Here is a 17,414-nt window from a genome sequence, read left to right on the forward strand (position 1 = left end):
ATATTTAGGTATGTTTAATAAATATATATGTATATATAAAGCAATATAAATAAATAAGACTAGATATATAAATAATATATACTCATAGATATATATTCATGAATATTAATCACAGAAAGTCAATGTCGAGCCCAACCAAATCCTTTACCTAATGAAATTACACACCTTTTCAGGGTTATGATCTAATTAAGTAACTAAAAAATTTCCATTTTGTGACTACCAATTCTCCTTCTAATACCTCAATTTATTCACCAATCATAATAAAATAAAAGGCTAAAAAAGTTAGACTTTGAAATAATACCACCTTTGCTGTTATTATAACTATCAGTAAATTGGACAGGCAGAAAAATAAATAGCCAAGCCAGGCCATTATGATTTCATGTGCTCATGACTACTTTTGTTCACCAAACTTATTACTTGCATATATGACACTAATGATGTAGATCTCAGAAGACAAGTTTTTCACTTATTTTTAAATGACAAGTACTATAGCCAATATTTCTCCATTCATATCAGTCATTAGATGTTCTTGTTGAATAGTTCTGTCCTTAAAGTTTATCTTTACCAATTATCAAAATATAACATTTTCTATTCTATAACCTCTAAAATCTCTCAGTACAACTAAGTCATTTTCTCTCATAACCCATCTCCAAAACTTTTAGTTCTATAGTGTCTATATTTTTTGGTAGACCTATTTGCTACAAATCTTTTTGAAGTCTATCTTTTCTTGCTATCTTTGCTCTCTATCCTGGCTTTTCCACTTTCTATAAATGTAATGGGGAAATGGCAACCTCAGGAACTGAGAAAATCTAGTTAATGAATGGGAATGGAATGGAAAAGTATACTTTTTAACCTTTATTCATGAAAGTAAGTACACTTTTCGTGAACTGTGTTTTAAAGGTTATAAGATATTGAGACCTGAAAATAATAAGTTTTTAATGTATCTTGCAACTTTCTCTTCTCTTCAAGTGCTCTCTTTTATCTTAGATTTTTCTATTCACACTGTGTCTAGTAACTTCTCCACTGATTTCTAAAGTTGTATTCCACCTCTTATTCTTTTATACTGTATTAAAATAACTCATACTCAATCTTAACTTTATACGGACATTTCAGATAGTGCTAGATTCCCAATGAGTGAAAGAAATAAAATTTTACAATCACAGGTAAAGCTATATGGATTGCTCAAAACATAACTCCTTCCATGAGACTACCAAAAACATATTAATAACCAAACTCAAACCATTTCATAATATTATAAAAGATAATTCATTTTCCTTACTTCTATTTCTACAGATTCATGTAGCTTCTTGCAGGTGGCTGAGAAAGTTTCAGATGTGCCAAACTCAAAATACCAAAATTTGTTCTTCATTCTGAAAAAGGAAAGGAACAAGCAGCTTAAGCAATTATCAATAACAGAAATGATTTTTTTAAGTGGGGTAGCCCCGTCTTGTGTTTTAAGTGATAAAGAAGGTTTGAGGACACATGCCATCCACAATGTAATAGATGGTTGCATAATTTTCAAAGCTAAAATGTTGGTGTCAAATTGTATGATTGCCCCTGAGGGAATTACAGGAATGTATTGATCTGACAGATTCAAGTATACCTTTGACTTTTCTACATATTGGTTGCTCAGATCTTAATATATGATTTTACTGCTTATTATTCTTAGCCTATTCTTGGACAACTTCATTTTAGACCAGCCACTTACAAAGAGAAAAAAATTTTGGCTTTTCATGGGGGACAAAAAAGAAAAGAAAAACTAAGCTAAATATACTAGATTCTTTTAGATGGCTATGCATTACAAAATGACATTATTGAATAGCATATTATAAATTGTTTTTATCCATAAAGATAAAATTCAGTATTTTCAGAGATAGCTATTAATTATTTCATTAAGATATCCTGTTTAATGTGAATGATAGTAGGAAATCATGATACATCATAGAACTAAAATTTAACATTTTATCAATATAACAAAAGTTATAAAGAAAATATAAGTTTATAATATGGAAGTAAGATATTCAAAATTTATTTTCTCCCATAACCCATTGAGCATCTTTATTTCTTTGTTAAAGTTAATTGTATTTGTGATCATATACTATAATTTTGCAAAGCTTGACTACACTTTTTAATTACTCAGTATTGGATTTTAAAATTCATTCTCACAAAAAATGCAGTTTTTAATCATACATACTCTAATAAGATATCATATCCTCAATTAGAAGAAAACAGGTAAAATGAGATACACATTTTCACACATAAAGATAAAATGAAAAAATATGATATTCAAATATGCCTCTTATGTCAAATGATTCCTTTTGACATAAATATTGCTATATGTCTTTCACATTAGCAAGTAAAACATTTCAACAATTAAAAAGACATTTGGCAGGGATCTTACTACTTAATTAAAACCTGTTTAGTTATAGAAAATGACAGGAACCTAATACGTGCTTACTATTATGCTATACTGAATAGAGTTCTCTGATATGACATTAGAAATTATAAAAGTAATCTCATCTAGATGTATTCAATAATATTTAGCGTCACACAAGGTTTTATAATTAAAAAAAATTTTCATCATCTCTTTTTGTATCAGTCATAGATTCAGGCCAGCAATCTGAACCCCAGCATAGGTTTCACTGGATTTTAGCTCCACACATTCTTATTCTTTTCTAGAGAATATTTTCTTTGGGTTATGGCCTGACTTCATATATCTGAATACATAAAAATTGATCAGAGTAGTTTGTTGGAAGTGGAACAAACATTTAACACCAGGATCAATGAGCCCGAACCTATATGAAGTTTCTATTAAAATTAATGCAGATATCTATTTTATAGATGTACTTTTACAAGTTTTTATACTGGCTAAAGTTAGGTAAAATTAAAATATTTTCCCATGATTCATTATTCCGATGAAAAATTGTATCATTCAGACTATCGAGAGGCAAATATCGGTCTGTGTAAGGCGGTCTCAAAATAACCTTATATTAATAATCAGTAGACTTTTTATGACTATTTGGAACTGTTTTGTATACTTAGCAAGTTTCCTAACAACATCATTTTTGTTGGACCATTATCCAGACCTTTTTGAATTCATTTATTCATGCATTCATTCATTTAACAAACACTTAGTGAGAATATTTACTTCCATATACTTCTATATTTAGTGCTCAAGATACAAATATAAATGCAATTATCTTCATCTACAAGAAACTCAGAATATTGTAACTATTAGCATATACAATACTTTTAAAATTTAATCTCTGAAAGGAATATGAGCTACATATTATGAGAAAACACTTTAAGGAATCAACTACTGTTACCTTAGGGAGTCCAGAGCACTTTAGAAGAGGTGACATTTTAATAGATAATGAGAAGAAGGCACACAGGAAGAAGATGAGACAAGTCTGGGTGTTTATAGGCATGCAACAACTTAAGAGAATGCTGACTGCAAGCTAACAAGGGTGTGATTCAGAACATGTAGGCCAAGTTCAGGGGTATGGACTGGAAATGATTGATTAGTAGGATGCTGACAGAAGTTTATTAGCAGTGGAGTGACATGACCAGCTTTGTCACATGGGTAAATAAGTCTGGCAGAAATGAACAAGTACCCTGGAATGCTGAAAAGCTGGCATTGTGGACAGAAATGTGGTTGCTGGAATAGTACAAATGTGATATAATTAAAGGCCAAATCAAGTCTCAAGGGAAATGAAGAAGAGAAGCTCAAATCAAGAGACAAAAGGAAGTGGAATCAATAGGAACTGGTGGTTTCAGATTGTACTGATTCCGCCATTCCTCAGTTATCTCAGGACGCATGCGTGGCATACCTGAGCACTGCTCCAGCAAAAGAAGAGCTAGGAGCTTAAATTTTGACAGGGTCTGTGATCTAATGTATATTGTTGCAGTGTAAATATTAAATATAAATGTGAGGCTTTTGATTATATATAAATAATTACTCCTTATTTCTTCCCATTCTATCCATCAAACTTCTCCATAGCTTAGTGAGGATGATGAGGAGTTGTATCAGCTAACCAAGATACACCTTAGTAAACCCAAGAAACAGAAGTTCTGATAATTTACATTCAGTTTTTATTCACCATATTAGTTAGCATTACTGCTCATGTGCAGAAGCTGCTTTAAATTCTCCATTATTACCACCATTTTATGCTTCACTTAGGTGAATATATAGAGGTTATAAAAAGCACATAGAATCAGATTCCACATGACAAATTAAAAGCTGTTAAATTTTATTTTTTTCAACCCAACTGGTCTTTAGGTTGTAGAAATGAAAAAAAAAACCTACACATTTAAGCATGTATGCTATTTATTTTTATGGCTCACATTAGAAAAAGATCTAAATAATTCAAACTCAAGTTTGTCAGAGAAAACATAGCTTTGAACTTTAAAAATAAGAAAACTGTACATTTAAAGTACTGTGAAGTGTTCAAACCAAAGTCTAGTTATTGTATTCATAGACAGGCTTTGTGACTGGTATGACGTCAAATGTTCTACCAAAAAAATTCTTCATACTATTATAATTTTAAGTCATTAATATAGTAAAACCTATTTCAACGAATTATTGTGTAAGTCTGCATGCGTCAGTTTAATATTTAAAGTGCTTGTATATTAGAAGTTCAGGTAAAAATAAATAAATTAACTCATATTTACAAGGCATTTTCTTGCCTTTTTTACATTTCTTCAGGGAAATATGAAGCATTTGGACATTTTTTTTAGCTCAAGTAAAAAAACATTCTTGTCTTGAAATTTAGTTAATATTTAGTTTTCCAAGTTCTGAACTTTTAAATAAGTAATTTCTAGAAAAGTATGTTCCTTCGAATTTTTTTTCCTGGTGTACATGTTTTATGTTTTAGCTTTTGTCTGCTAAGTAATTTTAATACAGCGAACATAAAACAAAACAAATAAAACATGAATTGGTAGTGCATTTTCCCCAAAATACCAAAAAACACCCCTAATTAGATATGAAGCTCATTATGAAAATGCAACACACAGAGAGGGTGAAATCGCCTCATTTATCTTACAGGAGAAAGATCAAAAGCCATAAACACAAAGTTTTAATTTAGTGAAATTACTCTTAAATTAAAGGTCAACTTTCTCATAGGTGTGTTTTTTTTATTATTTTATATACTTAGTGGCAGTATAGAAAGCCCACTTATCCTGTGTAGCTAAAAAATCTTCTCTTAGATTCTCAAATCCATTTTCGAGCATCCTGAACTAAGCAATTCTGTCAATATTGTATGGATAGCATGCTCATCACTTGAGAAAATAAAGCCCTTTTTACTCTTTGCTTTTGAAATGACAGAAAAATATAATGACCTAAGTAGCTTAGTGAAAATTATTTAAAATGAAAACACACACACACACATTTTTTAAATAATCCTCACCTAAAGATATATTTTTATTGGTTTTAGAGAGAGAGAGATAGGGGTGTGAGGAGAGAGAGAAACATCAATGTGAGAGAAACATCCTTTGTTTGCCTCCTATATGTGCCCCAACCAGGGATCAAACCCACAACCTAGGTATGTGCCTTGACCAGGGATGGAACCCGAAATCTTTTGGTGTATGGGACATCATTCCAACCAACTGAGCTGCCCAGCCAGGGTTAAAATGATTACTTTTTGTGGTCATTAAGATGTTTCAAAAATCTCCTCTTTTTCATTAGCTCTCTTTCACTTCTGCCCTGTTAGGAAAATGTTTCAACTGTCATCATTTTGTCACAGAGAACAATGTTTCTAACAATTCAATAACTTTATTTTCATAATAAAATTCAGTCTCGCAGTTCGATGGAACATCCTAGAAACAGAGCCAGAGTTTTAAAGCTAGCTAACAATGTTGGTGATGAGAAACGTGCCACTGTTGACTTACAGCAACAGATTAGGCATTGAAAACAGTACATTTATGTCATAGAATCAGCTCGGTTTTTATTTGTTTTTCATTGCCAAGAGACATTACACTAAACATCAGTGAGAGGGCTACTCATGTATTCCTAAACCTAGTTCAGGATTACTGTTAAAAACACACCGGTAATCAAAGGGCAGGGCTGGGGTGGTACTTGATTTCACCAGAGCATGAGCGCTGCAGCCCAAGGAAGAAGCACTAATGTCATGATGGCAGGGCGGCAGGGCCTTGGGGGCAACACCCAGAAGTTGGTGCAGGAGCAAAGGTGGGGGATACTTGTAGTTGATGTTGTTTGTCACCTCTTGAAGTCCACTATAAATTAACCACCATGGACTATAGTAACAGGCATGTTTAAAGAACTAAACCCACGCCTGACTCAAATGAAATTGGCAATTTAGTTTTTTTCTTTTTTGATTGTAACTATAAATTCACCAGTACATGATTATGAAAAAGGTTGCTCATAGTGTGAGGTATCAACCTAAATAGAAACTTTTATTATAATTTATAAATATTATAGTATCAAGTACTCAAGTAACTTTTTATATAGAAGTTATGTATTTGCTTGTAGAAATGTGAAACTACAATTTTATGGCAATTACTATCTATATAACAATCGAGTGGTAGAAATAACCCAAATTCTATATTATTGATTTTACAAAAAAACACTACATTGTATTGAAAACTTCAAAGTCATATTTTATTTTAAAATAGCTATTTATACTTTTCTCATAGCAAGAGAATTATGTTAATATTATTTCATAGGAAAGAAATATGGCAATAATTATTACACTGGGAATATTTTATATTCACACAACAGAGAGCAAACATTTTTCATGTCTCCAAACAAGATATAATTTTTAATGACATATAAAAATGCTTGTATATAATTCTCATTCATAAGATATGCTTCTTAAGTCCCCAGGAGACAATGGAATAAGCCATAGAAACTTCACGCAGAATCATATAATACTCTATCTTAGTTTCTGAAAAAAGATGGATATTCCAAAAATACAATTTTTAACGTGAATTACTTTTATAAGATTAAAGAAAGTTTCTCCATGTAACTACAATATATAAAAAGGATGCTCCAAAAGTTAAATATTTTAGTATATTTTAAAATATTTTTCAATTCTCTTTAAGAAGAAAAAGAATATTGTGTTATATCAGTATTTTTGCCTATAACAGTTTGTAGCATTATGCTAATGAACTGTATTTTTTCCTGAATGTTTTGTTTTTCTGCTTTTTAATGCACATTAGAAATAATTAGGACAGCTGGAATGAAAAGTGTACATGTAGTAGTGATAGTACACTGCACAATCTGTACTAAGCAAGTCTATATACATACTAAGTCCCCAAAGAGCAACCATGAATTAGTAATTACATAACATGCAAACCTAGACCTACAAAATACTTAAACAATGGCCAAACATGTTTAGAACTGAATATCCTTTAATTATCTTAGATAGTTACTCTGAAAATTAATATACTATAATCATAAAAGTCTCCCAAAGAAAACTGTTAGAGACATTAAATGAAGTTTATGATAGCAATGATTGCAACTGTTATGCACACAGAAACCCAGTGAGGTTTGGAAGTCACAATCCACATATCACACAGAAAGTAGGAAAGTATAATTCAAAAACTTCTACCTTTTTTCCCTAGTACTGTCTTTCACTAAATACAGTAATGAATGAAGCATCACTTGGAACTTTTTTCTAAGCCATAAGGAAAACATTGTAAGTCAGATGGGCCATCACTAGGTGGCTCTTTCATTCATATTTTTATTTAAAATGTGCTTTGATTCCGCTCTCCGGAAATTAGCCAACTAAAGATAATAATGTAGTGTAGAGTTGATTAAGACCTGAAAGAAGTACACTGTGGGCTTCTAGGAAAGATTTTTCCCATGACAAAAAGACACATACAAAGTGAAAGCTCTGTCTCTCCTTCCCTGTTGTTGCATGTTGTCAAGGAAGGGCAGTATAATTGGAGATGGGCTAGCCATCTCGCCACTATGACTAGAAAGGCAAGGCTGTTGACCCAAATCCTGACAGAGTGGAACTTCTTAATCAGTCAACTCTAAACCAGTTGGTCTCTGGATTCCCACCCACAGGAGATTTATAAATAGACACTTATGATGTAGTTTGACACTTATGACACTTATGATGTTACTTGCAGCCAGAATCTCCCTGACAAGCACATTATAGTTTATAAAAGAATTTTCACATGTATTTTTTAAATTTAATTATTTTTCAAGTACAGTTTTCTGTCTATTACTCCCATCCCATCCCACCCCCACAGGCTTCCCCCCTCCCTCCCATTTCCACCCCTCTCAGTTGTTGTCCATGTATCCTTTATATATGTTCCTCTAAATCCTTCCCCTATTTTCCCTGAAATTTCCTCCCCTCTCCCCTCTGGTCACTGTCAGCCTGTTCTCTATTTCAGTGTCTTTGGTTATATTTTGCTTGCTTGTTTGTTTTGTTGTTTAGCTTCCTGTTAAAGGTGAGATCATATGGTATTTGTCCTTCAACACCTGGCTTATTTCACTCAGCATAACGCTTTCCAGTTCCATCCATGCTGTTGCAAAAGGTAGGAGCTCCTTCTTTCTTTCTGCTGCATAGAATTCCATTGAGAATTTTCACATGTATTATAATCAATAAGACACTTAGAAAATCTAAATTTGGCGATATATTTGTCATACAATACAATTTTTCTAGATGTGAACTTTGATAGTAACTGAAATAAAAGAGTTAGAGTGGAGAATTTCTGTTCAGCAGAATTCCCTGTGCTTATCTTGTGACGAGATATGCAAAGATCACTAACTGTGCTTTCCTCAACTGACTTGCTACCCCCAGGAATTTTCTAAGAATTATTCTCACATTTATATATTTGAAATAATCTTGGAATAAAACTCATAAAAAATCACTTTTAGAAGTGCCCCTCAATTTATATCTTATGCTTTCATTATAGTTAATAAAGCTTATATAGACTAGTAAGCAGTGAGTAAGGTCATACTTCTCATCCTCCTTTATCCGTATCTAATAGCTTAGAAAGAGCCATTGGGTGACATCTGAGAAATTAATAAAATATGCCACAAGCTCTGAGATTTCCTGAAAAAATATGTGAGTTATAGCATTTCTCACAAATATAAATAAGAACATGTAGCACCTAGCCAAAATTAGTAGTGAAAGAGTAATTAAGGTTTCCATGGCTCAATATAAAAGAAAGTTCCTGTTTATTTAAATGAATTACTTTATTCATAAACAAACTGTCCACCACACAAAAACTGTCTTAGTGTATTTATATTTTTATTTTAAAATTTTATTTTATTTTATTTATTGTTCAGGAACAGTTGTTTTCAGGAACATTTCTCCCCAAAACTCCTCCCTGTCCCACCCATGCCCACCTCCCACCCTCGATTCTACCTGCTTTGGTTTTATTAATGTGTCCTTCATACATGTCTTTAGTATATTTAAAAACCTAAAGAGGAAGGCACTACAAATTCAGAAGTGGGCACATCTCCTCACCTACCGTGGACTTCAGGGGAAGCAACACAGCTCTTCTCTCTGGTGGCATAGGAGTGCATCCTGAGCACCTCCTCTAGGCTGGGCACTGTAACAGGCACTGGGATACTTCTGCACATAGGACAGAAGTATGTCCTATGCATATGTACATATGTCCTCTGCTTGCATAACAACTTCTAGTTTGGAAAAATAAATCTTTTTTTTTAGATTTTTTATTTATTTACCTTTAGAGAGGAAGGGAAGGAGAGAAGGAGAGAAATATCAATGTATGATTGCTTCTCATGAGTCCCCTGCTGGGAACTGGCCTGCAACCCAGGCATGTGCCCTGACATGGAAACAAACAATGATCCTTTGGTTTGCAGGCCCGCACTCAATCCACTGAGCTACACCAGCCAGGGCTGGAAAAATAAATCATTTAATATTACAAGTGATAGGCACTAAAAAAGATGTGCTAAAAAAGAGGTTTACAGGATAGTATGAATTGTACACAATAAAATGGAATAGAAGAATTTCCTAAAGAAGAAACTTGGTCTGGTTTTCTAAACTCTAGCTAACCGAGTTCCTCAGTGTATCCTGTTCCTTTGCTCTAACTGCAGTTACCAAGCAATCTAGGAGTTAATTTGACTTTCCATGGATTTTGATATTATGAATATGATGTCTTGAACTCTGGAATTGCATATTTTAATCCCTGGAAAGGAAATAGCATCACCTTCCCTCTGTTTTTAAGCAGTATATACGTTTTGTTAATTGGTAAACTTGAGAAACTGAGTAAGAGCCTGATCATTCTGGCTGCCATGATACAATTATGATTTTGCATTTACCAAACCAAGGGTGGATTAGACTATGACCACACACTCAAGATATTGCTCACTAGGAGGCCTACTAGAAAGCTCAAATAGGCTTTGCAGACAGCAGGAATAAGTAGTTGAATAACACTAATTTAATATGTTGAGCTAGACAGTGAAAGAATTACTTGCTACATCACCTCTCTGCTATCACCAACTGAATTTCCTGGTTCTCTCTGTATCTCTCTCCCTTCATCTGTCCCTCTCTCCCTCTTTTCTCTCCTTCTCACCCTTCAATTTTGTTCTATTTACTTGCTTTTATTGATTGTACCAAGTTAATCAACTATTTAAGCAACAGGTATTAGGATACAAACATTTACTTAATGTTAATATAGTTCAACAGATATTTAAGGAGTACCTACTTAGTTTTAGGGAAGTCAATTAAATATAGTGGTTTTGCTAGACGTAATAACAAAGGTAGCTCTGATTTTCTGTCCTGACTCCTAGACAACTGTTTACAACTAGAATATAAATTGATTGGTAACTCTGTATTTCTAGCAACTACGAGGAGTCAGCCCTTGTCAAATGTCATAAATAGCCCTGTTTAATGACATTTGCTTTCAATATTAAAATATGAACGACACCTGAAATCACTAAACAAAGCAGTTTCCAAACACAACATAGAACTTCAACATATTAAAAAAGAGATTACAAAATATTTTGGAAAACATTTACTTTCAGCACTGAAAGGTTCATTGATTTTTCTATTACTATCTTCAGTATTATAGAATGATTTTAAATTAGTGATTATGTATCATTAGAGCATATTATATCTTGCCACATTTTAATCTATTTCTCTTAACCAATTTTAGTTGCTGTATTTTGTAAAACTTTTAAAAGTAAAGAAAAAATGACACCTCTCTAGTTTCTTCACACATCATTTCCCTTACCTATATTCTGTGAAGACTACCACAGCTTCATAATATAAAAAAATACTCTTACAAACACTTGTTTCTATTCTCTCGAAATTAGTTAAGAGTTTCACCTTTTGTTTTTCTTCACACATCAGTAGCGCTTTTCTAATTCTGTAACAAGAAGCACAACTTTGCATTTTGAAAATGCTGTTCACCTTAAAACTTCTCTTATTCTAAAACTAAAAATGGGGCAGTTCTCCTCTTTCCAATCTTATACAAGGAGTGGTTTTACAAACTCATTAACTATCTTATATAAAAATGATAAAGAAAAGAATCAGACTACTTGAGTTATATTGAAAATATTGATATTTTAATAAAACTGAAGAATTACATAGTCTGACACATAAATCAGTAAATCCATTATTATTTAGATTGCACTGTTGACAGTGATATACATCTTTAGGTACCCAGATGACTCCCTGAAATATCATAATCTGTTTTTCTTTGCAACCAAGATGCTATAATTTATATAAAATATTAACGCTGACTTGTGTATAAACTAATTGACAGAGGTAGGCATTATCATTTGGAGATTACTCATTGTGCTGCTACATTCAAGTGCATGTTTGATAATTCTAAGATGGATGTAAAATAAATATTTCCTCTCTAGTATTATTGCTGTTTTATTTTTCACAATATGCCTAGCCCATATACTATTTTCTCTTATTTGAAATTACATCCATATAAGCAAATAAGTGGAGATGAATTTCAGTTGGAAACACTTTTATAAGATAAAACTATTTTCAATTTACATCACCATCAGCAAACTACACTTTTCTCCTAAGTTAAAATAGTTAGCAACATGTTTCATTGGTTTCCCGAATTTAAATAAATCATCTGTATTTTTCAGTTGAGAGAGAACAAAATGATCTATTTGTCCATAAAAATAGGATGACAATCTGAACCTAGACACAATGTCAAAGTCAACACATCCTGAATATTATCAAATATTCAGTCATTTATTTAGGTTAGTGACTCATGTAGAGATGCTTCCTATTCTGAACAGATTACAGAGATTTAAGAGAATATTTCATGCTCATTTTTTATCTATTGATAAAAAACGATATTTCCCAGAGGCTCTTTTTTTAGTAAGAGGTCAAATATTCACTAAATAATCATAAGATTATTTATACTTCTATGTTATGTTTTTGTGTCATTTAATCTTGTCAGAATTCATTAGTATGGAATCATAGAATCACATGTGGACAGGAACTCTATTGAAACTCTATTTCCTGTTCTGCTATTTCCCTAACAATTTAGAAATTAATCATTTGACAAATTAAAATAAAAAGCAACTGTCTTAGGAACATGAAAGGAAAGACCAAAGAAAGGAATGCCTATTCTTTTTGCTATTCATTCACAAATATTTACTGAACACATGTTATATGTCAAGCTCTGCTCTGATTACTGAAAATTCATCAATGACTGAGATAATGTTCCTGCTCTCATATTGCTGAGACTCATTATTTATCTAAATATAAGTTGAGATCACCTATTGTCACTTAGAATTAATGAGTCACTCTCTCCATCTCTCATTTTATAACAGAGTGTATACAAAAAACCCCAAACCAATAAAACACAACATACAGCATTTAGTTCAGCCATTTCTTAGAGCAGTCTTTACAATTAAACGAGAATTTTATTCATAATTAATTAAAGTACTATGGAATACAAAGGTAGACTATTTAATGGGCACACGTTCTTCCCAATCCTACATGCATGGCCCTAGGTAGCAGGACTATGCCACTGCTTCCTTCCAGAGGTAAATCCCGTTTTCCACTCCCCTAATTTCTGGACTAGCCTTAGTGACTTGATTTGGCCAATGGCATGCAGCAGAAGTGATGTGCAAGTTCTAGAGTCTAGGCCTCAGGGAGCTTGAAATGCCCCTCTACCCCTCTTGGAGCATTGCCCTGGTCCTGCCTGTTGTGAAGAATCCAAGAGTGGAAATGGCATGAAGATGAAGATCCATTATCCGAGAGGAGCCCAGTCCCCAGGTCATCCACCAGCTTCCTGCAGCCAATGAGCTCCCCAGCCAATACATAGAAATGTGAGAAATAATAACCTGCTGTTCTTTTAAGCCACTCACTTCTGGTGTGATGTGCTATGTATAAATGGAAAAAAAAAGACGAACAGGTATTATATGTTACACAGTGCTAAGCACAGCATCTACCAAAGTCAGCAAAAACTTCCATAAACTCTTCCTATAATCTCTATCCTACTGTATAGTAAAAAACATAGTAATTCTTCAAGTACACTAACATTATGAAAGTGCTATGATAATAAGTGGAAGAAGGAAAGTAAAAATAGTTCACGAGAGGTAGTAATGACTGGGAGGGAAGCGCATTTCTGGCACAGGTGACTGTAAGCACAAAGGCTCCTGTGGTAGAAAGCAGATACTCAAAACAACTGAGAGAAGGCCAAAGATCCTAGAACAGAGAAATCATTAGCTCATTGTTAGATCTTATTGGTAGGCTAGGGCCAGATATTTAGCTGAATAGTGTAAATGTCCTACGATGAATACTGTTTGTAGCAGTGCTTATAAGGAATCTGTATTTGTGTGTGTGTGTGTGTGTGTGTGTGTGTATGTTATCTTTTTGATGCAATTATTTGCTGCATGAGCATCAGGAAATGGCAGCAAAACACGTTCCTAAAAGACCAGCAGAGTAGGGTTTGAATTTCATTGTTAAAACTCCTTGCATATTCAAACTCTCAGAGCTGAAACTAAGTAGCCTAAATAAATGTAATAATGGGAATGAATTAGAGAGAAAAGAGGTCTGGTAATTGTGGTTGTATTTGTATTTCAATTGAACAATTAGACTTTCACATAGACAAAAAGGAATCTGATAGGCAATTAAATAAGCAAATCAACAAGCTTCTGTTGTACACAGGCTGACTCGACCCTGTGATCAACATTATTCATCAATGTAATATTTTTAAAAAGTGTGCAAAAATCTGAAAGGGTGATGAAATTTTTCAACCTCCTTTATGGTTTACATATAATTGACAAATGAAAAAAATCAGTCAATAATTTCCAATCAGATAAAACTGGTGAACTCTTTCTGTCGGAAACAAAGCCTTGCTCTCTGATTAGCTCAATGAATATAGAGATGGCAACTAACCCTCCTAGACTTCCCTTCCTTTGTCTCCTAGAGACACAATAATATTGCCCAGAAGTATTGGCAAGTGACCAGGATAAGGAGGCATTTGGGTAGATTATTGTTTTAGGCAATAACCCCTTAATGCAAGGCAAGAAAAAAAAAGAAAGAAAAATTCTGAATTCTTTTTGTTACATTCAATCATCACAATAGAGTAATTTTCTCTCATCAGCTATAAATCTATCATCTTGCTAGTACTTTGGTAAAATCACTTCATTGTAGCACATAATATATATTAATAAGCTACTAGACTTGTTCTAATAATCTACTTTCCTTTCCACTTTAGATTTAACAATCATATAATAATCACTGTTCTGCGTGGGCATGAATCATATGCAATAGTAAGGAAATAGCTTAGAGGGAGATGCAGCCCATGAGAGATTTAATCAGAGGAAATGGCTGACTTTTTATTTCCAATAACCATCTGCACTCATGGTAAATCAGGTGCTAATGAAGCTCAGGCCCAGACTTCACAGGAGCATAAATCTCAAGAACCAAAACTTGTGGAGCAACAGACTTCAGAAGAACAGAAATTCCTAAGGAAATGCACCAATTATCATACAGAAGGTCACCATCTGCAAATGTGTCACAAAATTGAATATATTTGGTAGTCCTAATACCACTTTATGACACTGGCTATAAACATCGAGTATGTATATTTCTTCTGAAACTCGTCACTTGAAATAAATATTCTGATCTTCCTGGACAGTCCGCATCTTGAGGGTAGGGGCTCTTCATGCTAGCTTCATTAACATGTCATTCAGTGTGCCTTCAATTTGTAAGCAGTCGATATTTGCAGACTAGTTGATGAGAACAAAACTATTAATTGTAGGATCTCGCTTCTTGAGCCGAAAAGTACTGTAGAAGCTTTCCTCCCCTCCCCCACCCCCGTGGACAAGGCAGCCAAGCTTGAATTTAGTAGAATTTATGTCAGACATGGGATTAGATTCAAGTCTTCTGAGAATCAATAAATATGACTATGTGTTTTCTAAGACTTTTTCTATCTATATGATCTATTATCATAATCTTTAATTTCATATCTCACCAAATCATTATTGGGGGGTTATCCGCATCATGAACCAGGACAGAAGTAGAGGACCAAGGGACAACCCAGAACCTACAGCATCATTTAAATTTTGCATCCCCAAAAGAGGATTCAACACGGAGGACTTGACATAAAACTAACCTTCTTCTATAGGCTAGTGTAAAACACAGACCCTATCTACCTTCACAATTAATTGTTACATGTTCAACCACTTGCAATTAATACAAAAGCAAGGTCCTGGAATCACAGGTGAAGATGACGTGTGCTATTTCTATTGAGTCAGCCTGAATTCCCCAGTACCCCTGTGTAACTTGGCTTCATCATTCTCCACTTATTCTAGTCTGTGCAGAAACCCTACTGCGGTTCTAGAAAGTCTTTTCTCTCACTTTTATAAAAATAAATTTAAAAAAGCACTAAAAAGAAATCTTGATGCTAGAGCCAGTTAGTCTGTAAACAGATTTATGAATTGTACGAGGTAGAGATTATATATGTATATAGTATAGTATATATGTATATATATATCTTTGTTTCACAATATAAATTATTGTACCTGAAGCCAACTCCATAGCTAGTCACAATTCCACAAACACTATGGACTGAAAAGAGATTTTACAAAACCCGATATTGCTACTAGGGATATTTTTCAAAGAATGAATTATTATTAAAGATAGATGTTAATGAAAGCTAAATAGGAGGTTTGAGCTTACATTTTCCTTCAAAGATTTCCTCTAGCAAGAGATATACTGTCTTAGTTTTATCCCATATCATGTTAAAAACAACAGAAATTCTTTAGAAACAAAATGTGAAGGAACACACAGTTGGCGTATAGCCAATAATGAAGTACATAATAAGTTGTGGTAATAAGTAGCATAAGATTTGAAAGAATACATGCCAAAGCAATGTAGTCACAAATATCTGCATCGTTATGACTTCACTTCTGCTTGTTTTGTAGTATATTTACCATTATGAGAAACACATATAGTAGGAAGAATCAAAGATCTTGACGATTCCTAGGGCATCTCCTGTAACATTTAGAATGTACCCAATATAAACCCTGTGTACATGTGTTAAACTATTACTTTACGCCATCACACTGTGTTCACGTACTCTCTTAGAAAGCATAAACGGGAAGTATATTTTTTAAAAATTATGGGTCTAAAAGGACTTACTCAAGTACACCCTTCAAAAAGTCCCATTCAGGCTTATCTGTGTCTACTTCTACCACTTTAATCCAAGTCATTGTCACCACTTGCCTTGACTATTGCACTAATATATTGAACAAGTATTTTCACTTTCCCTCCTTTGGGAGCTATGCAACTCTTGGGACCCTTATGGTAAAATGGGGCCATGTTTGCGGCTCCTTCTGACAAATGAGATGCTAAGGACCCCAGCGCGGGTCGTGTCAGGCTGCAACATAATCGCCAAAGTGAGCTTCTTCGGAAGTCTCTCCCTTTCTTGCACATGAAAGTCAAGGCTCCAGTATGTGGCCGTGCTAATCACCTTGGATCCCTGACAGAACGGAGTCAACACAGCATTCCCGTGCTTGTGGAAAAATTTGTAACATGACGGGGGGGAAAAGTCTTCTGTAGCTTTTCGATCGCCCTTGCTTTGAGTTTGGCGTAACACTTCATATCGTGTTCAAAACACGCTGTAAGATAGTCTCAAGCATCAGTGCTTTATTCTCGAAAAAGGCGCCATTTTTGATCATTTGTGAACCAGTAACTGTTTTATTGAATTAAAATGATTGAAATAATGTTATCGCAAACCAAATAATTTTTCAAACTTGTCTTTAAATTTATTCTAAAGAGATAATTAGTTCTTTGCTCAAAGTAAAGTTTTAGTTCATTAATTAAAATGCTAATTTGACCAAAACTCCTAACCTAATTTAAAGTCAAACTTTCTTTCCTGTCCTACCCCGCTGACGGCTGATGCAAGGGGGAAACGTATGAGAAGAAAAGGGAGGACAGGGCACACTGTTCAGTCACGTCTTACCGAAGACATCTCTTCCTGCTCCA

At 33.7% G+C, this 17,414-nt stretch overlaps 1 protein-coding gene across 1 annotated transcript in view; it reads right to left on the reverse strand.

Moving 5' to 3' along the window:
- DGKB (diacylglycerol kinase beta) overlaps positions 1-17,414 on the reverse strand; it is a 610,815-nt gene that overhangs the window by 174,923 nt on the left and 418,478 nt on the right. Inside the window, exon 22 of the mRNA XM_037056254.1 lies at positions 1,280-1,370. Within this exon, the coding sequence (XP_036912149.1) occupies positions 1,280-1,370 (91 nt within the window). The remainder of the gene's footprint in view (positions 1-1,279; positions 1,371-17,414) is intronic.

This window comes from Sturnira hondurensis, unplaced genomic scaffold (assembly GCF_014824575.4).
Source record: "Sturnira hondurensis isolate 20B ecotype Veracruz unplaced genomic scaffold, ASM1482457v3 Scaffold0008897, whole genome shotgun sequence".
NCBI lineage: Eukaryota > Metazoa > Chordata > Mammalia > Chiroptera > Phyllostomidae > Sturnira > Sturnira hondurensis.